Here is a 26,780-nt window from a genome sequence, read left to right on the forward strand (position 1 = left end):
GTCACTAGGTTACCGCCGTCATCCACTAAGGGCCCCACATGCTCTCTGATCACCCTCTTATTGCTAACATGCCTGTAGAAACCTTTCTTGTTACTCTTCACATTCCTCACTAGCTGCAATTCCAATTGTGCTTTCACCTTCCTGATTATCCCCCTGCGTTCTCAAGCAATATATTTATACTCCTCCCTAGTCATCTGTCCAAGTTTCCACCTCTTGTAAGCTTCCTTTTTGTGTTTAAACTCACCATGGATGTCCCCGGTAAGCCAATATAGTCGCCTACCATATTTGCTTTTCTTACTGCGTATCAGGATGGTTTCTTCCTGTGCCTTTAATAAAGCTTCTTTAAAATACTGCCAGCTCTCCTGGACTCCCTTCCCCCTTTATGTAAGCATCCCAGGGGATCCTGCCCATCAGTTATCTGAGGGAGTCAAAGTCAGCTTCACCTGGATCCTGTAACCTGTGGTTTATGTGTTCCCAATGAGTCATATAAAAATAAGGACTAAAACCAAACAGAATCATTGTACACCTATGCAGACACTTAGGAGAGATTCAAATGCCACCCAGCTGATGAGTGGAATGTCCCAGATAGGGTTTTGTTTCTACTGGTGGTGCACATTCACGTATGCCTTGGTGCACATCAAAAATGTATTCTGCACGTGGATGGGAAAAATCTGCACATGACTGAAAAGATTAGGGAAGCCATTGAACAGCATTCTTTAAGTTTTGAGCCTCTGGGGGAGTTACAGATAATTTCATTTTGCAGTGGACTAAATAACACAAGTGATAAAATTAAAAATATTATTTAATATAAAATAGGTAGTTAACAAACAGGCATAGCGCTGTACCTGTACACTGCACTGATACTCACATTCTAAGAGGGCAGCCGCATTTAGGGGTGAGTACTCCCCACATGAGGTGAATGGGTGATATCATTTCGCTAACAGTACTTTGGGGGTGGGTGGATGGATGTGCCCAAGTTAAATTTAGTCTGCTACCCTTTGACTAAACAATTATAACAACATCTCATCATTAATTAACATTAAATCTACTTTTTACCATATCTGTACTTTGAAGACCATAATTTAATATTTTCTACTTCTTTATTGTCTAGTTAACATTAAGCATAATTAGAACTGACATTTGTATAAATGCCACACCAATAACAATCAACATAGATAACATTTCCCCAAACATAAACATTTTATTGAATAACATTTGTAAAAACAAGTTAGGCCTAAAACAACAGGACCTCGGGTTATGCCCTAACTGAATTGTCTTACTTGACTTTACTCATGTTTTACCAAACTTGCTTGGCTGCTGACACATCTATTCTGAGGAAACAGATTTTGGGGCCTACTTACATTTTCAACACATTTTTACATAAAGAGAAGCAGGCCTCAGCCCTACAGGCTACGATCCCAGGCTAACTCACACAGCCTGGGCTAACTGAGGTCACCACCCTGACTTCAGGGATGCCATCATGAAAGGGATCGCTGACTGCACTTCAGCCCCGGGTTAGGCCCTCAGATGGCTGAAATCAGGGGAGCTTAATCTTCAGCAGAGTGATGCTGATTTGTACTAGCTGAGGGTCTGACCCTGTTAGCCTGTGGGTGACACAGCTTTTACCAGGCCAGCCACTTAGGGGGGCAAAGGGTGCAAATGCCCCAGGACCCAGCCATTCAAAGGAGCCCAGAGCTCCTGGGGTTGCCGAGTATTCACCCGGACAGTCCGGTATTTTCGGCTCCTGTCCGGTAAAAAAATGCAGAGAATATTGGACACCTGAGATGTCTGGTATTTTCTGAATTTTTCCCCAGCCAGGAGGCAAAAACGCTGGGCACCTGGCAACCCTACAAACACTCAGTGCCCAGCCTCGCCGCTCCCCCCACCCCCGAATCCCCTTCTTGCCCCCAACACCTCCACCCCCACCCCGACCGCAGCCCCCATGTTTACCTGGTTCCCCAAGGCTGGCAGGACAAAATGGCTGCTGGCCAAAAGAGCTAGGGGAAGTCTTAATGCTCAACCATTCCCCTGTTCCTATCCCTGTGCTTAAAGGGGACATGCTATTTTAATGCTGTTTTATTTTAATTTTTTAGCTTACTAAGTCCTTGGAGGGTTTTTTTTTGTTGGTTTTTTTTTTTTGCTGCTCAACAACTTTGGTCTCCCCCCCCCCCTTTTTTTTTTCCCCTTCAACAGAATTTTTCCCCATTTTTTGGGGGGGGGCGATATTTGGTATTTTTGTTTCAACCATCTGGCAACCCTAATCACCACCGCTACTGCTGCTTTGCGCAATTTTGAGGACTGGAAGGAGGGGCCCAGTGCTGTGGTCCAAGTGGTGCTAAGGGCTGACTGTCCTCGACCCTGCCCCTTCCAGGAGCAGAGAGCTGCCCCCACCCTGCCCCAGGGCTCACGGTGGCTGTCAACCCCGCTGACTCTTACTAGCCTGCAAGGTGATGCGTTGCAGGAGGCTCTTCAGAGGTCTGGGTAGTATAGAAGTGGCATGTGGCATCTGTTTCAGCAGCCCATTGATCATTGGGATGGTGCTTTGGGCCATGGGTATTCAAGTCTGGTAGACTCCTAGGGCAGAGCTACACTACAAGGACAGGTCAATCTAAGCCGTGCAATTTGAGTTGCGTTAGTCGTGTAACTCAAATAGACATAGGTTAGATCAGGGCTACTCAACACCTGCTTGTTTGCGGCCCATGGTGCAGTTTGGGTTTATGTGGGACTCAACATCCTTTGAACATGGTCTCCACTGGGAACACTCTCCACGCTGGCGAGGCATCTTCCAGGTGGGGTGAGCATTGAAAGATGCAAGTGGACGGGCTGGCTGGAACAGATGGGTACAGGGTGTTGGCGTTTCTAAACCAAAGGGAGGAGGTGCCAGGAGCACTGGGGTATTGTGGAAAGTGCTTTGTATTCATGCCCTTCAGTGAATTAAGAAGCTATTTGCATATATTTGCATAAATATTTACATGTATATGCAACCACACTTAAGTTGTGGCCATTGGCATATGCTGTGAGTATCATTGTGGCCCCCCGGGCTTCAAAAGTTGAGTAGCCCTGGCTTAGATCTGCTCACCACAGAGGCCAGACTGTAGGGGGTTGGACAGAAAAAGTTCTCCTGTTGACTCCTGTTCTGGTGGAATTCCAGAGTTGATGAGAGAGTGATGGGCAGTCGATTTAGTGGATCTTGTGGATCAATCACTGCAGCTTCAATCCACCCCACAGTAGAGACAAGCCCATAGACTTTAAGGCCAGAGAAGACGATTATGATCATCTAGTCTGCTCTCCTGCATGTTACAGGCCACAGACCCTCACCCACCCATGAAACGTTTCCTTTCTTGCCATTCCACTAAGCTGACTTCTAAGTATTTGGCTCAGGTACTCACTTGGCCCCATTACTGCATTGCCTGAGCATCTTGCCATCTTGGGTGTATTTATCTTCCCAAACCCGCAGGAGGCAGGGCTGGGTTGTTATCCCTGTTGTGCAGACGGGAATGGGAAGCCCTTCTCCCAAGTCTCCGGCTAGCATGGAACCTCCGGACCATCCCTTTATTCAGAGAGAGGGGCCTGAACCAGCAGCTGGCCTGTGCACTGCCCCATGGGAAGTGGTTTGGCTATGCAGCTACACTGGGCTCCTGTCCACAGGAGATGCTGTGACTCAGGGACAGTGACAGCTGGGCCTCCAGCTCAGCGTTTGGGTCTCCTCAGTCTGGTGGAGGATCCAGCCCAGCTTCCATCACCTGGCTGCAAAGGCAGGGACAAGATGGCGGGAGACCTGGTTGTGGAGTTGTGTGTTGTGCCATGTAAATAAATGGCATGGACTCACCCCCTCACCCTCCCAGAGCCACAGACACGCACTGTTTATGTAAAGAGGGGATGGGGAAGCCAGCCATTGATGTCACAACTGTGGCATTCAAGGTAGCTGGCACCAAGCCCCGACTGAGAGGAGGGGGGCTGAGGGAGAGAGACTTGGCTCCACTTATAGAAGAATTACTGGAAGCCAGTTTCTATAAGCAGATCCCCATTAAAAAGGCAGCACTGGAGTAAAATAAAGCCTCCCGCCACTCTGGGGGAGAGAAACAATGGCCTCTGGAAAAAAACAGGTGGTAAAAATAGAAGCAAGGCCCTCCCCATCACAGGCCAAGGGGACCAACCGGCTGGGGTTCTGTGGCCACCCACACAGTCATATTTACTGGCTTGCCTCGTGCCATCGCATCAGGACTGGTCTTGTAATAGGAGTGAGTTATTCTTAAGAGGCTGGCGTAGACTTTTTGGCAGTTAATTTCCAGTAGCTCCTGATAAGATCATCTGGTAAAGGCGGGGCCTGTAGATGTGCGGGACTAGAGTTGCCAGCAATCCTGTATTACAAGGGACGTCCCGTATTTAAATAGAATATTGCCTATCCCGTACTCAGTCAGTCTGGGACGCCTTGTGTCCTGACTTTCAACGGATCACAAATATTCTCATTATGCAAAACCAGGTTTATTATTCCCTTACCGTGATAGTGTTTGCGAGTCGCCAATGCGGTAGTGCAGGACCAGCCCCATGACTTACTGAGCCAAGGTACCATAGCCCAGAGGTCCCCAAACTCTGGGGCATGGTCTCCTGGGAGAGGCACAATAAGGTTATTGGGGAGCAGGAAGACCTGAGGGGGCCATGTTGAATGGCTGGTGTCAGGAGGGGCTCTGTCTGGGAGGGAAATGGACAGGGCTCTGTTCAGGTGCTCTCAGCTGCCAGAACAAGGCTCCCTGCCTGCCTCTTTCCCCCACTGCTACAGCAGCCACCAGCCAGCTGTTATGATCTTCTGCTGGGCATGCTGACAGAGACTCTGTGCGTGGGGAGGCTATGCCCTGGGAACACTGCCCCCCCCCCCCCCGCCAGATAGAGCCTGTTCCTCAAATCACCCCAGCCCTTCTATGCAGCTCCAGGACACACAGCCCCAGCCAGCCAGAGCCTGCCCGGGGAAAGCAGCCAGAGCTGCGCTCAAGGGCTGGAGTCAGCAGAAGACCCTGGCCAGCGAGGACCAGGACTCGTGTGTAGTTCTCCACGCCCCTCCCGAATCTGGCCCTTTAGCGCTGCCCTGTTCAAGCCCAGAGCTGGGTCCCAGCAGCCCAGACTCCCGGGGAGTGGAAGGTTTCCTCCACTGCCCTGTGGTTAGCAATCCCTAACCTGAGTGGAGGTGGGCACCCCACTGCTGGCCCCATGGCCACAGAAAACTCCTTCCCCACAGCGGAGCTAAGAAAACAGGCCCGTACTTTTGACATGCAATGTTGGCCACCCTATGTGGGAAGTTCTGCCCTCGATCACAAAGCCTGCAGCCCACCCTCTAGCAGCTCGTCAGAGCAGGGTCAGCGTGAGGGTCTCTGGGGAAAAGTCAGGCTCTGGCTGTAAGCAGGACTTGGTAGGGGGGCAGTGTTGTGCAGATGCTCCTGGGACAGTACTGGGAGAAGGGTCTAGAGCTGTGGTGTCAACCATTCCTGAAGCAGTAGCCATTATAGTGGCTATTGCTATAGCGAACTGGCCAAGTAGCCACATGTGGCTAGTGTATTGGATACCACGGATCCAGAGGGTCTCTCTGTTAAATTCTCCATCCCTTAGCTGTGGTTCATGCTCGGCAGTTTTCCGTCCTGTCCTTGGTAGGTTGGTATTTTGGAGGCAGTTTTCAAAGTTGATCCCTGCAGTTTGAAATGTGAAGCCAGATTTAGGAGACCAACTGTAGGCCCCCAAGGTTGGTGCAGATTAATGCCCCCGGCGTCCATGTTTTAGGCCCCCAGGACTGTCTTTAAACTAAAAAGTTGGCAGAATTATCTCACCCCAGAGCTCTTGATCCAGCGCATACAGGGCTATGTGGGGGAAGTGCCCTGTGAATGTCACAAGTGGCCAAAGCTTGGCTAGGAGGCCGCAGCGCGGCTTGTCATTGCCCTAAGTGTTCCTTCCAAAATGCAGCCAGCGGAGCCTCTGGCAGGTTCTCTAGCCACCAGTCTAGGTTTCGGGGGGGGGGGGTTGCAGCCTGTTCCATTTCATTCCTACCAGCAGTGGCTTTTGGGGAAAGTTTGAATCTCGCTGGGCATTAGGACTGGTTGAGACAAACTTGGGACCCTGACGACGCCAGTGGAAGGGCTCTCCTGGCTGCCCAAGACTCCTTTTGCCAGGGTGAGCTGAAGCAATGGCCCAGCACTAGGAGGGAGTTTGTGGAGACTTACAGTGGGATGGAGGGAGGTTTCCAGTTAAATTGGGGGAGGCTGATGCACAGACTCTGAAACAGGCTCCCCCTGAGGCTGCCCGGCTTCTCCTCCGCACTGCGTGGCAGTAAGCAGTGCACCAGCCGTGGCAGTCCCCCGTGGCTGCAGGTGCAGCCGCATTGTCTGAGCTCACATAGGATGCACCAGGCAGGGTGGGAGCTGGTTTCCCTGGGCTGCTGTGTGTGTTGGGCTGTTTACAACAACCCGCTGAAACTCAGCCAAACCATCTGGGAGGCACATTTCATCCTGACAACCCTTCTCACACGGTTCGCCAGGCAAACTCTCGTGTCCGCCCTGCACCAGCCAAGGACTTGACTCCTGGCCCTAAGAATCTAGATCAGGGTGGGCAATAAATAAAAAACCAGCAGCCCACAGGGCTGGTCCCTGGCAGGCCACTGCCGCCATGTTTACCTGCGCCTCCACAGGTATCGCAGGATCACAGCTCTGGTTGGCTGTGAATTGCCGTTCGTGGCCAGTGTGAGCAGCGGGAAGCATCATGGCCCGGGATGCTGCTTCCCACCACTCACACTGGCCACGAACAGCAATTCGTGGCCAACCAGAGCTGTGATCCTCTGATACCTGTGGAGGCGCAGGTAAACGTAGAGGTAGGGGCCCACCAGGGACTAGCCCTGTGGACTGGATCCAGCCCACAGGCCAGAATTTACCCACCCTGATCTAGATCCTGATCTTCCCTGCACTGACCCTACATCAAGTAGCCTCTGCTTCCCTCATGACACCAACCCCCTTCACACCCCTCCACAGCTGCCGCTCAGCTGCCTTTTGGCACTCAGTGGGGTTTGTGTAGCTCTTTCCACTCTGTCCTGTTCTTAACAAGCCCTGCTGGGGTTGCATTTGCCTTCTCGCTGCTTCTGATATAAATGGGAGCTCCAAGTCCCAGCAGGGTTCTCCAGACGCTAACAGAAGGAGGTTGGGCTCTTTGGAGGACAGGATAAATGGAGGGAGGGGGTAACAGCACGTAACAGCATGTCTGTTCTGGGCGGATGCAGGGGAAGGGTATAGATCAGGTGTAATTGTCTTCATCACCCCTCAGCAGAGTGTAGTTCAAGCTAGCAGGAGGAGGGGGAGGACGAATCACACATGTATCAGCTGAGCATAGTCAGCAGGGTCTCCTCTCTCCTCTGCTGATCCCAGAGGACAGAGCTGGCCCATTCCCTTGCTGTTAATGGAATGGCATCTCCCTGCCCCCTGCCATCACATCAGGCCCAGCCCACCTTCTCTGCACTTCATGGTGGATGGGGCACTGTCCAGAGATCACCTGTCTACAGCAAGCATGAGTGACACTGTCTCCATTCTTGTCCCCAGATGCAGCGCTTCCACCTGAATGTGTCCTCCGCGGGAAGGACCTCCCTGCCTAAGCGGGCGGTGCTGTTTGTGATTGTCTGCAACGAGTCCTGTGAGGTGTTGGTTCATTCAGAGGAGTCCGATCTGACCTTTGCCTCGGTGAGTACTGCACCCGGAAAAACCTTAGCAGCCTGAGCAGAACTCCGAAATGCACGTGACAGTCTGATGTGAGTCCCAGCTCCCATGTACCCGTTAGAATGTTTTCAAACCACTTCCTTGGTTCTCTAGGCTCAGTCTTGTCACTTGGTGAATTTTTTTAGACAGTTTGAGTAAAATCTGATCCAGCCATTGATGGCTAAGCCAAACATGGACCATGTGCTCAGAAAATCAAGGGAAGGAGGAGAGTTCATGGTTTCCCACTCAGCTCAGGGCAAGTCAGACTGAGCTCAGATTTTCCCTACAAAAACACCTAGGGCACAGCCTCGGGGTAGCACTGTGGAAGGGAGCCTCCTTCTTAGCTCCTGTCCCCAGATCAGGCAGGAATCAGAGAAAACACAAGCCATGGTGGAGCAGGTGGAGCTCCCCACATCTCTAAGATGTGGCCCTTCGTGATTAAAGGTCAGCATTGTCCTTCTTCATTGTTGTTCGCTATGATTATCATCTAGAGGCCCCAGCTGAGCTCAGGGCCCCACGGTGCTAGGCACTACACATACACAGTGAGAGACTGCCTTGTCCTGAAGAGCTAGCAGTCTGAGTATACAAGAGAGAGGGGGAGAGGGGAAGTGACTTGCCCAAGCTTACCCAGTAGCTCAGTGTCAGGGCTGGGAATAAAAGTCAGGTCTCTATATTTCTAGTTCAGTTCCCTCCACACTAAAAAGTGCGGCCTCTCTGTCCTCCTTGGCTGAAAGGAGGGTGGCCACATTCCAAGGCCGACAAGGATGTAAGTCTATGAAAAATGGGACCCTTTAGGCTCCCTGCAGGAAAGTGAAGGCTCCTTCATTATGCCATGCCCAAGAGGAGAAGCAGACTTGACTGTCACCTATTGAGGTAGCCAGGTGCAGGACAGTGCACCCAAAGCGAGAAAGCTCCAACCTTTTCTCCTTCCCGTCTGACTAGAAGCAGATTGGAGGAGCAGTATTAGCTGCAGCTCTGATTTCTCAACTGAGGTCTGTGGTGAGGAAGTCCGGGGGTTCATCTGGGGTTTGGGCGCGGGCCGGGCCCCAGAGTGCTTGAACAAAGGGGCATGTGGCCACTGTGAGGCAGGCCAAGATTATCAGTCCCATTTTACAGATGGGGAAACTGTGGCACAGAGTTGCTCTATGATCCTTGGGCAAGTCAGTGGGCAAGGCAGAAGTAGAAGTGGGGCTGATTCTGCCAGCTAGCTGAGACATCAAACTCCTCAGAATCTATGTGCATAACTGGCCTGGGTCTCAGCAGACTGGATGTCAGGTCCCAGCTCTGCACAGACTTTCTGTGTGACCTTGGGAAAGTCACTTAGTCTCTCAACATCTCAGTCCCCCATGTGTAAAAGTGGGGAGAACAGCACTGGCCTGCTCCCTGGGCGTGTTGTGAGGATAAATGAGAGATGTGGTAATAAGGGACATACAAGTGCCTGAGCAGCTGATTGGACAATCCGAAGAGCCAGCTCTGAATAGAACCTAGGTGCTCTGGATCTAGACTAGGGCTGCCAACGCTCCAGGATGGGCCTGGAGTCTCCCAGAATCGGCACCAATCTCCTAGTGACGACTGAAAGCAACCCTAGAAAATGTAATAGACTGTTTTACAAAAATGACATTATGCCATGTTGGGGGGAAAATCTCCCAGAGTAGCTTTAGTGAGAATTGGCAACTGTAATCTACTCACTAGGCAATACTACCTCATGCCATGGTAACAGCCAATAGAATGAATTTTGCTGTCATTAACTGACTCTCTAACATTACACACGCTGGTTCTCTCTCTCTCTCTCTCTCTCTCTCTCTCTCTCTCACACACACACACACACACACACAAAATATCTGGCTTTACTTCCTTTGGGAATCTGGCAGGCTGTGTCAGTACCTGACTAACTCTGCACCAACTTCCCTTGCCCAGCTGGGGACAGTAAGTCCCTTATATGGAGGGACATGTTATTAAAAGAACACGGAAGCGTGCACTGGATAAGAGGGAGGGGAGGAGAGTTTAAAAGACGGGGAGAGGGAAACATCTCTGTCTTGTCTCTTCTTGTTCATTCTTTCTGGCTCCTGAGCCCTGTTGTTTGTCTTGGTCTGTCTGTCCTTTTGTCCTGTGAGAAGGGAAAGCAAACAGCTGGTTGCATCTGGGAGAGCAGCTCAGCTCCTCTGGCTATGTTGAGCAGTGGGCCCCATGACAGTGGGAGTTCTTGGCCTGTTAGCTGCTGGCTGCTGCCACATCTGGAAGAAATGCTCCAAATTCCAAACCAAGCCCCCCTGGACCTATTAGTATTGATAACAAACAGCAGGGGCTGGAGACGGAGTGTGGGTCCCTTTGGAAATGTGCACTCCCTCAAGTCATGGAGGAAACATCTGAGCTGAGAAGCCAAGACCTGCACCCCTCTTCTCCCCCCTCCCCCCTGCAGTTTTCAGGTATCTAAAAGGGTGTCATAAGGAGGAGGGAGAAAACTTGTTCATCTTGGCCTCTGAGGACAGAACAAGAAGCAATGGGCTTAAACTGCAGCAAGGGAGGTTTAGATTGAACATTAGGAAAAAGTTCCTAACTGTCAGGGTGGTCAAAAACTGGAATAAATTGCCCAGGGTGGTTGTGGAATCTCCATCTCTGGAGATATTTAAGAGCAGGTGAGATAAATGTCTGTCAGGGATGGTCTAGACAGTACTTGGTCCTGCCATGGGGGCAGGGGACTGGACTCGATGACCTCTCAAGGTCCCTTCCAGTCCTAGTATTCTATGATTTGGTTACAGTGACAGATGGCAGAACAAGAAGCAATGGTCTCAAGTTGTGGTGGGAGAGGTCCAGGTTGGATATTAGGAAAAACTATTTCACTAGGAGGGTGGTGAAGCACTGGAATGGGTTACCTAGGGAAGTAGTGGAGTCTCCATCCCTAGAGGTGTTTAAGTCTCGGCTTGACAAAACCCTGGCTGGGTTGATTTAGTTGGGATTGGTCCTGCCTAGAGCAGGGGGCTGGACTTGATGACCTACTGAGGTCTCTTCCAGCTCTATGATTCTATGATTCTATGATACAGGCAGAGAGGGGGCATATCCAGGCTGTTTATCAACAGTCACGGCCTGACTTGTACTTGGCACAATTCAGGGAGGATTTAGTGGTTAACAAAGTTAAGTTGAAAAGGCCCCAATTTTTCTCACACTGCTCCCATGGCCTTCCTGTCCAGTAGCAGAGGGGATCTGAGTCCACAGGGGGTTAAAGAGGGGCCCCCGACGCCCATAGTCCCAATGAGGGGAAGATCCAAGGCCCATACATCCAGAAAGCGGGAAAGGGGGCCTGAGTCTCATGCACCCAACAGAGTCTCTGAACTTCTAGCAGTCAGCCCCTGAGCCCTGTTCTGCCAGTAGCAGGCCCTGAGCCCCCTTCCTTTAGTTCCCAACCCCATGTTGCGCCCTGTGTTGGACCAACCCCTTTGTTTGCCAAGCTGAGTTGCAGCCCTTTCCGAAGGCTGTCGAATGCGAAAACATGCGTCCCAGCTCGCAGTGCACCCCAGTGCAGCACGCAACGCACGTCCCCAGCAGCACACAGGCTTCTGCCCAGCCAAACGCTGGCCACGCGGCATTGGCCCACAGGCTAGGAGGGTGCCGGGGGAGCTTGTGGGAAAGCCCAAGCTTGCTGCTCCCTGCAGAGAGCGTGAAAGGTTTGGGTGCAGCAGAGAGCAGCAGCAGGGATGGGCTGGGCTGGGGGCAGCTCTCCATGGCATTCTGAACACCACGCCGAGGGCACTGAGAGCCTGACGGGGAGATCTGCTGGCAGTGAATGGAAATCCCAGACACCTGGCCCACTGTGGACCACGCCCCAGGCATGGTGGAGCTGAGCCCTAGGAAAAAGCTCGGCCTGTCAGAGCCACAACAGGGGCTGGCACCCCGGAAGAAGAGAGAGACCGTCTCCGCCCACCCCTCAGAGTGGGGCGAGACCGTCAACTCCCCTCATCTCGTCCCACAGCTCTGAGCGTGTGTCCGACATGGGGACCAGACTGTCCGTTGTTCTGTGTGGGACAGCTGTGGCTGCCATTTTTGTCCCTGATCCTACTCAGGGAGACATCCTGGCAGCTGTGTCCGCAGAATTACTGCCCACAGGACAACATCCCTTCTCCCGCCCACACACTGTCCCCATGTGCGCATGGGCCCTGCTGCATCACACAGTGCTCTCCAGCTGGCCTGTAGCACACTCTTCAGCAGTGCACCCCTCCCCCAGCTGGCCTGCATCCCACTGCCTCCAGCAATGTACCCCTACACCAGCCTGCCCCCAGCTGGCCTGCATCCCACTGCCTCCAGCAATGTACCCCTCCACCAGCCTGCCCCCATCTAGCCTGTGTCCTGCTTCTTCCCTCAGAGTGCCCCTCCCTCATTCTGCCTTCCCCCTCTCCCCCCACCCCCTGCTGCTTCCCTCAATGTGCACCTCCCCCAGGTTCCCTTCTTGGCCTGTATCCCACTGCCTCCCACAGCAAGCACCTCCCCCAGACCACTCCCCCACTTGCCTGCATCTCACTGCCTCCTGCAGCACACTCTCTCCCTTGGCTCAGGCTCTGTACCCCCTGCCTGGTTCCTGCTGTCTCCTGCGTCGGGCCCCTCCCTGCAGCTCTGGCACTGTACTTGGCCCTGGCTGGCTTTCCCTCTGGCCCTGGATCTGAGCAGAGGCCAGTCTGAGCAGCCAGTGACGCACAAAACTTGACAAAGCTCCCGTTTCCTCTGCCGGTTTGGAGGAAGGTCAGGGATGGGATTTGGCTCCAGCGAGCTCAGTCGTGGCTGGGAGCTTTGTTAGCAAAATACACCCTCCTTCCTATTTGTGCCTAATAATAACCCAGTCTGACAATGGTGGAGGCAGGGGCAGGGTGCAAAGTTCTATCAGATTGAACAGTGGCACCACTCCTGCTACAGCCCGCCCCTCTGCCCCACTCGCTCTGCCCTGGAGGAAGTGAAGGGTCGGCCCAGATCTGGCTCATTCTTCCTGGCCCCTTCCCTGGAATCTATTCACCCCGCAAAGGCGGCCCAGAGGCTCAGACAGGCTGGATGCCGGCTCCACTGAGCATTCCTGGAAAATCCCAGTGCCACACCAGCTGATTCCACCTTCCTGTGGGCCTTCCAGAACCCACGCACAGCCAAGCTGCCTGTGCAGTGGTTCAATGTCATGAGAGCAGGCCGGGCCAGCTGGGCAGCCGGCAGTGGAGCCAGCATCCAGTCTGAGCTCCTGGGCCACCTTTGCTGGGTGAGCCTGTCATTTGCCAAAGCAGCCAATGAAGTGGCAGCGTCTTGGGGTCTGGTTGCTCAGTCACCCATGAGCCTGCTTTCCAGAGATGGGAGCACTGCCAGGTACCCTGGTCCAATGGGGTGCTTGGGGTTAGCCTGATATTTGGTGGGATGTGCACTCTGGTGTCGCCCCCAGCAGGGAGCCCTGTCACCACACCCGGGGGGGAAGAAGGAGTCGTTTCCATTCTATTGCTGCCTTGTTTTTTTTTCAGGACATCCATGTCTCCACATTAGTGAACAACATGCTAGTCACTGAAAAAGTTAACTATACAAGTGACAAGCCGATTGTGCAACAGGTGAAAGACCATTATAAGGGCATCACTTCCTTCACAGAGCTGGAAAACCCCTACCACATCTACTTCCGACTAGGTGAAGGTGAGTCCCGGACGCGCTCAGGGATGGGTGCTGGCATCCACAGCGAGGCGATGCGCTATCGCCCCACAGAGGCTCCTCGGTACCCCACCTCGCTGCTCTGGTTCACGCTCAGAGGAGCAACCCTCAGGGCATCTTTCAGGGCAGCATATGGCTCCCTTCCTCCTTTCGGGCCATTGCTCAGGAGTCGGGTGTCAAAAGAAACTGGTTTTACAGTGAAAATCGGAGTGGTTGAAAGACATTTCTCAACTCACTTAATAAAGATGTGGGAGGTGGGGGCGGGGGTTGGTGCCACAGCCTTCCTCACAGCAGTGGCCTGTCCATGTCAGCTGGCATCTCAGCAGCGTGACCCCTCGCAGGCAGGCGCTCGTGCTGATCACTGCCTGCAGGAGCTGATTTGGAGCTAATCAAGCGGAGCCCGAGGGGATAAGGGAGGAAGGGGATTCTAGAGCTTCCTCGATATCCAACGGTCCAGCTGAGCACCTCTGCATCTCTGCCTGGGCTCCTGGTGTTGCAGCGTAGTGGTGAAGGACATGAAATCCTGAGGGCTCTCTGTCCTTCCCACACCCCAGCCTGGAAACCAGGCCCCTGCGAGGTGAGGAAGGGAGGTCACTGCTGCTCAGCAGAGCTCCCCACCCTGGAGAATAAGGTGGATTTTTCTTCTCCTTCCCAGATGCCAGCAGTCCTGAGGACTGCATCGTCCAGCCTGGCTTCAGTGCCTCGCAGTACCTCCAGGCCGAGTTCCTGGTCCCAAAGGTTAAGCACTGCAAAAACCCTCATGCGCAGAAGCTGAAGGAGGCACACATCTTGCATATGAAGCAGGCCCCAAAGGAGACCAGGTAACTGGCGTGCTGCCAATCCTGTCATCTAGCAAGGGGAGGGAGACAGAGCCTTCGCCGCCTGGGCTTCCCCATCAGAGTACGCCTGAGGCTGGCTGCAGGCCTCTGGGGCAGGCTCTTTCCTTGGCAGGAGGGATGCCCTTTAAAAGGCAGCCCCAGCAGTTGGGCTGAGAACCATACTGCAGGTTAGCTACGCTCACTGCGCAGCCAGGGGTGCATGCAGTGGGACTTTGCAGTGCGCGCGGTGCAGGTCGAGGTGGGATTGGGGCCTGTGAGCTCTGGGGAGGGAGCTGTGGGTGTGGGAGGTCAGTGCAAGGGGGAAGGTGGTTAGGGGTGATTTGGAGAAGGGGGGGGGTTCTCTTTGCTACAACAAAGAGCCCTGCAGTGGTGGGAGTGATTACAAGGGTCCTGCCCTTGGTGTGTGGGGTGCAGGGCTGGGCAGAGTGAGAGCTGAGCCAGGGTGTGGTCTGGAAGGGGATGGCACCTTGTGAGAGGGTGAAGAAGGAGCATGGAGTGTCTTCCTCTTTGATGGAGGGTGACAGTCCCCAGGTAAGGGAGGCTTGGCTTGAGAGACTGTGAGGTTGGTAGGATGAGAAGTCTGTGGGGCTGGGAAAGGAAGGTGTGTAGGGTCTGGAAACCCACCCACTCTACCCGGCCTCCAGTGACAACAAGTTCCTCTCTGGGTAGGCCCAGTGTGTGCGCGGGACAGAAGAAGAGAGGCCCCGATGGCATTTTTGGTGGTGGCAAGAGCCAGGGATTGACATCTCGGGGTGTGAGAGGCTCTAATGTTGACTGAGGGGCTGTTAGCAGGAGGGGCCTGCCTTTGGAGGGCTTTGTCGGGGCTGTGATAGCTGCCTTCAGGCAGCTGGAGGGTGGACTAACCACAGTGGGAGGGAGGCCATGTTGGTTCGTGAGTCCATTGGTTGATTTTGGGCTTTGCACTGTAGCTTTCAGCCTGGGACGGTGAAAGTGAAGGTGAATGTGGTCTGTCCTGAAGCAAAGCTGCTGCAAGATCTGGAAATACTGCTGATCCTCCAAAGCCAAGAGAACGTGACCTGGAGGGTTGATATGAAAAACAACGGGGCCATTTTGGTAAGGCTGGAGAGAAATGCTGACAGAAAGCTCATATTTCTACGATGCCTTTCAACTCAAATGTTGGCCCTAGGCTCGCCATCTTTCCCAGCCAGACAGACCAGGTGCCATTCATGGCAATGGCATTTAGTCCATCTGGTCAGGGAAACTGGCAACCCTCGGGCTACCCACCTGAAAAACAGCCACCTCTGGGGTGGAGCATGGGTGCTGGTTTAGAACACACAGCAGTGCTGCCGTGCAATCCAGGTTGGGGAGTGGAGACTTCTATGTCCAACTGCAACAGCAAGAGGAGTTTAGGGAAGCAGAATGTCTTTGGGGGAGAAGTTGGCCAGGACTTAACAAGCTTAACAACCCTATTCTCTGTGAAAAGCATCCTGGGATTTTTAAAGGCTACAAGTGGCCAGGACCTCTGGCCGAGCCGAGACTCAGAAGAAAGGTGGAACTGAACCTGCCAGCAACACAGAGGTTAAAGTAAGAAGCAGTATTCAGGTGTTGGGGAACACCTTCCCCTTGCTGGGGCAAGCTGCCCTCTCCTATGGCTGGCACAGAGAGAGCATGTGAGTTCTAAGATGCCTAACCTGCCATGTCTGGAGTACTTATCCCTGTAGTGATTGTGCTGCTCCTGGAGGTGGCTGACAAGTCCCTGCAGCGGGCTCTTCTGGCCTGTGGCCACCCACTCCTGCAGCTCCCATTGATCAATAACAGAACTGGCTAGTGGAAGCTGAGGGATTAGAGCCTGTATGTGAGGGGCAGCACATAGAGCCACTGCTGTACAAGTCAGCTGCTTTGCAGGGTGGTGCAGGGCCAGGGGGGACCTGCCTTGGCTGTGCCTAGGGTGGGACTTGAACTCATAGCCCTGCACTCCCCAGGCAAATGTGCTAGATGATAGGCCACTCCAGAACTCACCCCACTTCTCTACCTTCAGATGGTCCCTTATCCTGCTTTCCTAATGTGGGAGCCAATTCTATCCCTGGGGCAGCCTGTGTTGGCTGGCTGTCTGCTCCAGGGTGGCGTGTGGGACTCAAGCCTTGAGCTCCCCAGGCAAATGCCCTATCCCACTGCTCCACTCAAGAGCCCACACTCCCTCCCTGCCATCAGGGGGTCCCTTGTCTTGCATTGGCTATCTGGTTGTTCCCAGGGCAGGAAGGGGGGCAGGACTCTGCACTCCCCAGGCCAATGCCATATCCCCTGGTCCACTCAAGAACCCAGCCCATCACCTTACTTTCAGGGTATTTTTTAGCCTGCCTTCCTAATGCAGGTGCCAGCTCCATCCCTGGGGCAACTGGTGTTGGCTGCCAGGGCACTGCCTGAGTGGGGACCATGGGGAACTTGAGTCCACCACCTTGTGCTCAAGACGCTCGATGCCGTCTCCCCTAGGGCACTCCAGAACCCACCCCACCTCCTGATCTTCAGCAGGTCCCTTACCCTGCTTTCCTAATGGGGGAGCCAGCTCCATCCCTGGAGCAGGTAGCCTGTATTGGCTGTTACCTGGCTGATCGCAGGGTAGATAGAGGGGAGGGGAGGGACTTAAGCCCCCACCCTGTACTCCCCAGGCAAATGCCCTATCCCGTAGTCCACTCCAGAACCTACCCCACCGCTCTGCCTTCAGGGAGTCCCCTCCCACACTCTGAACCCCTTGGCCCAAGACCAGAGCCTGCATCCCAACTCCCTACCCAGCCTGGTGAAAATGAATGAGATTCAGGGAAGAAGGGGGATGGAATGAGCAGGGTGAGGCCTCGGAGAAGGGGTGGAGCAGAGCGGGGCCTCAGAATAGGTGGGGAAGGAAGCCGGACAAGGGTATTTGGGTTTGAGGTAGATCTTACATTGCACTTAAATTGAAAGCGTGATCTTGTGGTTAAAAAGATTGGAGAGCCCTGATCTAGCACATCAGTTCCTGTCTTCTCCATCTCCCTTCCTCCTAATTCTCTCTCCTCCCTCTTCTCCTTGTACAGACACGTGGGAAATACTGGTTGTCCACATTTCCCGACATGCAAATGAATGGCAGAGCCCTTCCTGACAATGAGGAAGGCCTGACTGGCTTGGCCCACGAGAAAGACTTTGGTGACGTAGCTTTCTATAGAGACATCCCATCTGCAAGCCACCTGACCATTGAGCTGCACCGATGTGGTGAGTCCACACTATACGCTGCCTGGGGCTCAGCCTGACTCAGTTGTCAGGCAGGCTCTCAGGGTACGTCTGCACTGCAATGAGATGCCCGGCCTGGCCCTTGGGCTGTTTAAGGGCAGTGTCGCATTCCAGCTCAGGACCCATAGTGAGGTCTGTGCCACAACCAAGCCGTCCTGTAGTGTGAGCCCATGGGAGCCCATGAAATCGCAGTGTAGACACACCCTGGAGGCCCATGGGCAAAATTGCCACATGGATTAGGAGGCTGCAGAGCCTGTCACCCCCATGGTTACTGACTCTGCCAGTGGGGCTACAGCCTCATCAGGCCCTAGGCAAGGTGGGGGGGACCCTGCTCCATGCCCCTGGGCTTGGGCAGAAGAGCCTGGGCTGGGGCAGCCAGCCAGACCACAGTGCCCCCCCATCCTCAGTGCTACCTGGAGTGCATCATTCAGCACCCCCACCTCCGCAGGCAGCCCCCAAGACAGCACATGGTGCTCCAGCAGCAATTTAAAGGACCTGGGGTTCTAGCTGCCATCACTGCTGCAATAGGAGCACTCCCAGCCCTTTTGTAGCGCCAGGCCCTGGGGGAAGTTGTTCCCTTTGCCCTCCTTTGCCCTGTTGGTGGACCTGGGCTCAGCTCCAGCCCAGCTCAGTTGTCCTCTGCTGGCTGCTTGGTGAGCCGCTGTCCAGATGCCTGTGAGCAAGTGTCCACCTCAGATTTCACACAGCTTGCTCCTGCTGAGGGGATGGAGCCATTCCAGCCCTGCCCAATGCTCTCCTGATGTTGGTTTCTACAGGAGCAGAAGCGACGCCGACGACACCAACACTGATACACACACCCCCTATGCAAGATCTCCAGGACATTCTTATTCAAGCATATGTCAGTCTGAACACCCCATGGAAGTGTACTGATGACACCATGGAGATAGCCGTGCCGAGGAGCACAGAGGCGAGTAACATGCTGCAGGACGTGGGCTTCACAAGTGCCGGATGGCACAGTGGGTGCAGAACTGGGCCTTGCGGGAGGAGGGTTCAGGACCTTACAGAGCTGGGCTCTTGGTTTCTTGCTGTGTCTGATCTTTGGGAGCTGGGGCCTTACTCTGCCCCTATGGAGTGGGGAGAGAAGCAGCAGAGGAGCCAGCAACATGTTTTCCACGAGCAGGGGTGTGGGGCGGGGGGGTGTGGGATTCTGCCAGTAACAGGTGGTATTGTTCTCTTAGTATTTAAAAGAGGACATCACGGCTATCACATTGCGAGACACCGGCTGCAAAGCTGAACCAAACAAAACGCACTTTGTGTTGAAAAGGTATTTGGGGGACTGCAACACCACACTGGAGAGTGAAGCCAAGGCCAGTAACAAGGTCAGTGATTGTCCAAATGGAGCTACTGTCTACACTCTTACTCTCATGAACAGCTTTGTGTTACTGTCTGCCCCTTCCCCACCACACTGATTCCTGGTGTGTTGCTCAGAGATTCCTGCTGCACAGAATCGTTCAGGCGTGCTTCACTGAGACTTTGTCACCGTCAGACATCAAAGAATACCCTGGTGCATTTCACAACCTGGGTTTGTTGGAACCCATGTCTGCCCTCACCGAAGGAATGTTTGGCCATTGCTTTCCATGGGAGCCACTGGACTTCTAGCTGGTATTTCACTTACTTCCAGCCCCCTTTTCTAGTGCATTCTTGGCCTGATTTTCAGAACAGCGGATTACCAATTCCACTAACGCCAGTCACTGTTAGCTGTGGGGGGGTGCTCAGCCCTTTTGAAAATTAGGCTGTCTTAATAATCCTGCTGTGGGCCAATCAGCTAGAGGGATGTGCTCATGATGTCTTGAGTGACATGCCAGTGTTCTGCATACCCATGCAGATTTCTCCATTTCATTATCCATGCTGTTAGATGGTGCTTGTAGGCTCCTAGTAACTGAAGGAAAATCACATTTGCTCTAAGTGAGGCACTTGGTGGGGAAGGCCACCTACTAAACCATCCTTAGCTGCCTGCTCAGCCTTTGCTAACTGAAGTGCATTTGGGCAAGGTCCATGAAATAAACAAATTGCCTTCCTGGAATGAAGCCACTAGGAGCTGTTGTTTGTGGCAAGTGATCAGCTTGAGACAGCTGAGGCTGGCAAGTGTAAGACTGGTGTGCAGCCCAGCCTGATCAATTTCCTGTGCCCAGCCAACTGGACTATTATTTTTATAGCAGTGTAAACGGGCATATGTGTCTCCTGCCCTGGAAAGCTACCTCCCAAAGGACTCTGCCTACGCACCACTAATGCTCACTGACAGGAACCTGCTCTCTTGCCTCATTTCTGTGGAAGACGTGCTCAGTGTCTAAGCAAAACACTGTTGTTTTTATCGGCCTGCCAACTCTGCACCATGACTGCCACTTGCTCGCCAATGCACGAGCCAAGAACAGCCTCCCACTCCGTCTCTCAGGGCCGAACGGGTCTGCAGGGCTGAGACAGGCCAAGAGCAGTGAAATACACAAATATCTTTGGCACTAGAATACGCAGATATGAGTCTCTCCATGCAGGCAGCAAATGGGCTTAGTCACAAGGTGCCTTTTCTGCCTGCTTGCTTTTTGCGCTAGAACCTGGCTTTACAGGAATGGACCAAAACCGTCCTGTTAATTAACAAATGTGTATAAGGAAGGCCATGATGTCCTGAGGAAGGGTGTGAGGCCCTTTAGAAAAGACGGCAAACCCTTGATGCCATTAAGAATTGCCATGCTGTATCCATAGCAATTTCTGGTAATTAAATGCTGTTCTTGGCAGGTGCACCATTACTTATGTCCGTTACTTCCAGTAAGCCTCGGAAATGGACTCAGGTGCTTCCAAAATCGGTCATGTTTCACATCGTCCCTAGGAATGCCAGCAACGGACCGATCTTCGTCTGTGTGTCTCCAGCTAGCAGGGGTGCCCCAGCCTAGCTCAACTGAGTGCCCTGAGGGCAGTCGCTAGGGCCTGACTTGGTGTGGTGCTGAGAATCCTTTGAGCTTTTTTGGAGGTTGAGCCTGCTCAGTGTCTTGCAAGAGCAAAACCTGAATTTGGAGACCAATAGGCTGCTCCCAGCATTGCTTTTAATCCAGAGGTAGTGAGCGGAGACTGCAAATCCGAGCATGCAAAGCTACATGTCAGACCCAGAGCTAGAAACCACGCTGCCTTCTGGAGTTGTAACCTTTTTCTCCCCACCGCCAAGATATTGGCTGTCTCCTCTGGAAGATGCCACATGTGGCTTTTTGGGGACCAGGAGCTAGAACACTATGGGCTGCATGAGTTCTGTGAGCTGCTCTCCAGAGTCTCATGGTTTTTCCCTTCTCTTTGTGTTCACAGCTGATCCTGACACTGGCTGCATCCATGAAGAAAGTTGAGGTAAGAGGAGTTGTTTGATTTTTAATCTCCAAGTTTCCAAGGGTGCGTCGACACAACAGGGCTAAAGAACTAAGCTACACAACTTGGGCTATGTCAGTTGCGTAGCTTAAGTCGAAATAGCTTAATTCAGCTTTTGAAGCTGTTTGCACATCACAAAGTCGAAGGATGAACACTCTTCCTCCAACTTCCCTTGCTCCTCCTGAAATGGGGTTACAGGAGTCGGAGTAAGCAGTTCTCCAGCTCAACATTATTTCAGAATAAAGGCTTGTAGTGTAGATGCTGCTGTGTAGATGTACCACAAGCTATTTCAGAGAGGAGAACCAGGTCTGGAGTGTTCCCTCTGGGCAGCAGGATCCCAGGCCATGATTTGAGAAGATTCTTTCCTTCTTTTCTTTCTCTCGTTCATTCATGCTTTGCTCCTTCTTACTGCCCCAGGGAAATCTGGGTGACAAGGGAACAGTCTTCCTTCCCCCGCCCTGCTAGGGGATTGATAGCAAAACCCATCCCAGGGATGAGAAACCGTCTGCCCTTTGTCATGACTCAGCTGGAAGTGACCGAGAGGGCAGCATTGTGCAGACCACAAAGCGTCCGAGGCCCTCCCTTCCAGGGGGCTGACTGTGACCAATGTTCCCTCTAATAATCCTTTCCATCCATATGCGGAATACATTTTTATGTGCACCAAGGCATGTGTGAATAGAAACACAAAACCTAGCTGTGGGTGCTCTGCTAATCAGCTGGGCAGCATTATAATATCTCCTGAGTGGCTGCATAAGGGCCCAGCGTACAGGGAACACTGCTGGTGACAGTTCCAGCAAGTGCCCCCTTCTAGTTACCCTAGTTCTGCTGGGAGGGGAATCCAAGCTGGTGTGTCAACCAGGAACCTGAATAGAATCCAGCCACTGCCCCAATCTCAGGGTCCCTCGGTGTGATCTCAGTGCAGAGACCCTCTGTCTGGTAACCCCCTCTGAGGCCTAGAACCTGTTGTCCAGCTGCCTAACCCCTCTGGGCATGGCTCTGATGGGGAATTAAGCACACGCTTCTTCCACAACTTCACTCTTCAGTTGCCGGGGGAGGCCAAAGGTGAGCCCAGGAGCCAGACACCCGAGTTTCTGGCACGACTGTTCTGGGGGCTGTGGGGAGCAGTAAGGGTTTCCTATGCAGTAGCTCGCTGGGATGCTGCATGGGGGGGATTTCAATTGTCACTAAAATAAACTTCTCTGCGTATTCCTGAGGGCCCTTCAGTGCAAGGCCTAAGGAGCTTAGATTCCTCCAGAGATGCCAGTGATCCAGCAGAGCAAATCCCAATACACTTGGCTGAACCAGCACCCACTAGGGGCCTATGGAAACAGTGGCCTGGAGTTGAGCCCTGTGCCTTTCCCTCATAGGTGGAGTTCAGCTGCGAGCTGCCTCAGGAGCCCCAGCTGCAGCTTTACCAGACCCAGGACTTCAAGTGGCCATCTACTACCGTGCTGCAAGTCAACAAAACTGCTTACGTCCAGGTACTGGGCATCGCTCCTGCCCTCTTTGGGCCTGGCTGGCACCAGGCTTGGCCAGGCTGGGCGCGTGAAGCTGTGCAAGGAGCTAGAAGACTCCTTGCCACTTGGAGAATGGCTTTGCCCAGCCCGTCCCTGGAGCTTGGTTTGTTTGTTCCCTGCTATGTCCAGAGAGCGGGCGGCGCCTTGGGAATGGCCAGTTAGTGCAGTCGCTTCTCGCCCCTGGGAAGCTGAGATGAAACCCTCCTGGGGATCTGAGACAAATTCATTTGTGTGCCTCCTTGAACAAGCCCCGCTTGGCCAGGTTTGGCTGAGAGGCCCAGGCCAGCACTAACTGGAGAGGCTTAAAACCAAGTGTTAGCGGCATCGCCACAGCAGTGTAGATGCCCACAATTACGCGCTGAGACAGCGCGAGCCAGGCCTGAGGGATTTTGGTAGAACCATGGGAGCCACGGCCTGGAATAACAGGGTGCTACAGCTCCACACTGAGGGGTTCTGGCAGAGATGTGTGGGGCTATGACAGGTGTAGCCCCACCCCATCCCAGTCACTTAGCTAATTTCCTGACAGACAATTACAGGTGTAACTGGAACCAATGAACTAGGGACAATGGGGACCACTGGCCTAGGGGAGGGATGGTTGATCTGCTGAGGTAATTAGCCCAGTCGGGGAAACCATCTATGGGCAGGAGCAGGCATGTGCGGGCAGGCTGGGAGAGCGAGGTAGGCCCAGCAGAGAAGGCTGGGTGGGCAGCTCTTCCGGACACACGCCTGTGCTGAGTGCCGCAGCGTTTGCCACTGAAAAATCAAAGGTGTAGAGGGCAAAAGAAGCATATTGGGTGTCTGCAGCGAACAAGAGACCACGTGAGGGGGCCAGGCACAGCGGGTAGCTGAGCCGATGCCCTGTGACGGAGGCCAGGCCAGGACTAGCCACGTGGACGGGGATGAGGCTGCAGCTCAGGATGAAGGGTTGTCGGTAGAGCTGGCGTGGCAAGGCGCTCGCAGCACTCCCCTGCCTCGCGCTTCTCACACAAGCCGCACAGATGGGGAGGGGCACAGCAGTGCCTTGGACGTGCACGCTGTGGGAGAGCTAATCGCCAGGCCAAGCATGGAGCGAGGACCTGCTCCTGGGCCATCTGACCAGTCCCAAATTCCCTCTTGTGCCACCTCCTTACCCCAGCCAGCCTTGCTCCCGCTACCGTCTGACCGAGGCTGCTCCTGCCATCAGCCTTCCGGCTGCACCGGCCTCCAGTGTCTGACAGCCACCAGGGAATGTGTGACAGCTGCTCAGTGCGTCTCCCCGCTCCAGGCCCCGCTCGTCAGTCCGAGGTGGGGAGCCACGCAGGCAGGCCTGTGCCCGCCCAGCCCCTAGTAGCAGTGTAGACAAAGGGTGTTAAAATGTGGTTAATTGGCCAGTCGACAGGCACTTCCGCATTCCTCCTTTGAAATGTACAAGAGCCCCCCCCCCCCCCGGGGCCCTGCTGGGGCTCTTGTTCATTTCAAAGGGGGGATGCGGAACTCTGCGTACAGCCCCGGGCCAGCGGGAAGTCCCGCTGACTCCTGGCTGCACGCGGGTGCCTGTTTTGAAATGCACAAGAGTCCCCAGCAGGGGCTCCAGTGTGTTTCAAAGCCATGGAACCCGAGGTCAGCCGCGGACTCAGAGTCCCGCACTGACCTCGGGCTCCATGCTACGCTGCATGCCGCTACGAGTCTGGGGTCAGCGGAGGAGTCCCCAGCTGACCCTGGGTTTCACTGACCCTTTGAAACGTTGCCTCCATGGTCGCCACAGCAGCCCAGCACTATTGCATTTAATTGCAGGAAAGGGAACTGCACAAAACTGAGGAGGCTAGTTAAACAGAAATTAAAAGATACAGTGCAAAATGTGAATGCTCTGTAAGCTTCATTGAAACTTTTTAAAAACAGCAGGGATGCAAAGCCTTTTTTTTTTTTTTTGGATTGGGGGCCACTGACCTACAGAAAATTCAGTTGGGGGCCACACACAAGTGAGAAGCAAAACAAAAAAAATCTTGTCACTGATATGGCCCCTGAGTGAGAAGGAGAAAGACACTCCTCACCTGTGGAACTCCTTGCCAAAGGATGTTGTGAAGGCCAAGACTATGACAGGGTTAAAAAAAGAAGTAGATAAGTTCATGCAGGTTAGGCTCTTAGTCGGGCTGGGCAGGAATAGTGTCCAGAGCCTGTTTTGCAGAAGCTGGGAATGGGCAACAGGGCTGGTTCACTTGATGTTTCCCTGTTCTGTTCATTCCCTCTGTAGCACCTGGCCCTGGCCACTGTCGGCAGACAGGACACTGGGCTAGATGGACCTTTGGTCTGACCCAGCTGGGCTGTTCTTATCGTGGGCTAGACAGTTGTGTTACGGTGGTTCTGGTGGGTAAGGTCCATTGGGGTGGGGAAGAACCGTGCCGGTGACTGAAACCCTTCCACAGCTCTGCCATGCCGGCTGTGTCTAAACACGGTTTAAGTTGCCCGTTCTGATCCCAGTGTGGACAGAACTTCATGGTGTCCAACTCCCTCCCAGGCTGGTGTGTGATCGTACTCATCCCTGGGGAAGCCCCTGAGCTGGAGAATGGTGATCAGAGCTGGCTTGCCCCCTCTAACCCTCATCCAGTACTCGGGGGGGCCCAATAAGCACAGCCCCTGAGACCCGCTAACCAGACTCTTGCTCTCCTGCTGCCCTCTGCAGATCTCCTTTCGGTCATCGAATGCCCAGACCAATCTGATGGTGAAGGAGTGTTCTGTGCAGGTGGCTACCCAGGAGCCTCAGCGGCTCCTGCTCTCGCCTGGCGCATCACACGGCAAAGCAGTGACCATCCTCCCACCGAAAGAGGCCACTCTGGGCCGGGAGCTCCATCAGTTCAGCCTTGTCTACACCCCGGCGGGCGGACGGCCCTTGCCTCCTTGTGCCACGCTGGTGTGCACACTGACCAACGTGAGTATTGGGGCCGTCTCCTTCACGGGCACCCCCCACTGGCCTTGTGGCCTGGGCCTGGGCCAGGACTCTTCCCATCAGTCAAGCGAGGGGTCTAGAGGTTCCGCTGAGAGGTTTGAGGAATCCCTTCCAATCTCCTGCCAGCTGCCTGCCAATGTGCAGCTTTCTCCCACTGCTCAGGACCACACAACATACGCACAAGAGTGTGTTGGGGGGTTAACGGGGCCTAGCTCCTGCCAAGCCCAGAGGCCATCCAGTGTGTGCAGACTAGCCCCAGTGTCCCTGCCTCCATGCCACTGCCACAGCCTTTCCCCGGGGCACAAGTCAGGTGTGAAGTTGCCTCTTTGATCCCAAGGGAGCTGTGGCCAGGGAGGTGAAGGGGAAATCTCCACATCCACCCAGTGTGCGGTGGAGGCCAAAAAAGCAAACAGAATGTTAGGAATCATTACAAAAGGGATAGAGAATAAGACAGAGAATATCTTCGGGTATGTCTACACTACCCCGCTAGTTCGAACTAGGAGGGTAATGTAGGCATACCGCACTTGCAAATGAAGCCCGGGATTTGAATTTCCCGGGCTTCATTTGCATAAGCGGGGAGCCGCCATTTTTAAATCCCCACTGGTTCGAACCCCGTGCAGCGCGGCTACATGGGGCTCGAACTAGGTAGTTCGGACTAGGGTGCCTATTCCGAACTACCGGTACACCTCATTTCACGAGGAGTAACAGTAGTTTGGAATAGGAACCTAGTCCGAACTACCTAGTTCGAGCCCCGTGTAGCCGCGCTGCACGGGGTTCGAAGCAGCGGGGATTTAAAAATGGCGGCTCCCCGCTTATGCAAATGAAGCCCGGGAAATTCAAATCCCGGGCTTATTTGCAAGTGCGGTATGCCTACATTACCCTCCTAGTTCGAACTAGGAGGGTAGTGTAGACATACCCTTCTTGCCGCCGCATAAAACCATGGTGCGTCCACATCTTGAATACTGCACGCAGATGTGGTCACCTCATCTCAAAAAGATCTCTTGGCACTGCAAAAGGTTCAGAAAAGGGCAACAAAAATGATCCCATAAGAGCAGAGATTAATAACTGGGACTTTCTAACATAAAGAGGAGACTAAGCAGGGATATGTCCAAGGGTTATAAAATCATGACTGGTGTGGAAAAAGTAAGGCAGGAACAGTTGTTCCCATAACACAAGAGCTAGGAGTCACCAAATGACATCAATGGGAATCAGGATTAAAACAAACAAAATGAAGTTTTTCTTCACACAACAGATAGTCAAGCTGTGGAAGTCTTTGCCAGAGGATGTTGTGACGACTGGGATTTTAATAAGATTCACGAAAGAACTAGATAAATTCAATGGCTAGTAGCCAGAATGGACAGAGATGGTGTCCCAGCCTCTGTGTCAGAAACTGGGAACAGGATGGATCACTTGATGATTCCCTGTTCTGTTCACTCCCTCTGGGGCATCAGGCATTGGCCACTGTCAGCAGACAGGACACTGAGCTAGAGGGACCTTTGGCCGCTCTTACACTGTGCATCTACTGCCAAGGGTC

The 26,780-nt window shown here is 53.5% G+C and overlaps 1 protein-coding gene across 5 annotated transcripts in view; it reads left to right on the top strand.

Moving 5' to 3' along the window:
• ENG (endoglin) overlaps window positions 1-26,780 on the top strand; it is a 76,097-nt gene that overhangs the window by 34,420 nt on the left and 14,897 nt on the right. For all 5 annotated transcript variants that reach the window (XM_006119000.5, XM_075905244.2, XM_006118998.5 and 2 more), the window contains exons 3-12: window positions 7,569-7,706; window positions 13,205-13,367; window positions 14,038-14,203; window positions 15,151-15,295; window positions 17,248-17,422; window positions 18,217-18,368; window positions 18,640-18,780; window positions 20,750-20,788; window positions 22,174-22,287; window positions 24,983-25,228. In XM_006119000.5, the coding sequence (XP_006119062.3) occupies window positions 7,569-7,706; window positions 13,205-13,367; window positions 14,038-14,203; window positions 15,151-15,295; window positions 17,248-17,422; window positions 18,217-18,368; window positions 18,640-18,780; window positions 20,750-20,788; window positions 22,174-22,287; window positions 24,983-25,228 (1,479 nt within the window). The remainder of the gene's footprint in view (window positions 1-7,568; window positions 7,707-13,204; window positions 13,368-14,037; window positions 14,204-15,150; window positions 15,296-17,247; window positions 17,423-18,216; window positions 18,369-18,639; window positions 18,781-20,749; window positions 20,789-22,173; window positions 22,288-24,982; window positions 25,229-26,780) is intronic.

Source organism: Pelodiscus sinensis, chromosome 23, assembly GCF_052426305.1.
Source record: "Pelodiscus sinensis isolate ZL-2025 chromosome 23, ASM5242630v1, whole genome shotgun sequence".
NCBI lineage: Eukaryota > Metazoa > Chordata > Testudines > Trionychidae > Pelodiscus > Pelodiscus sinensis.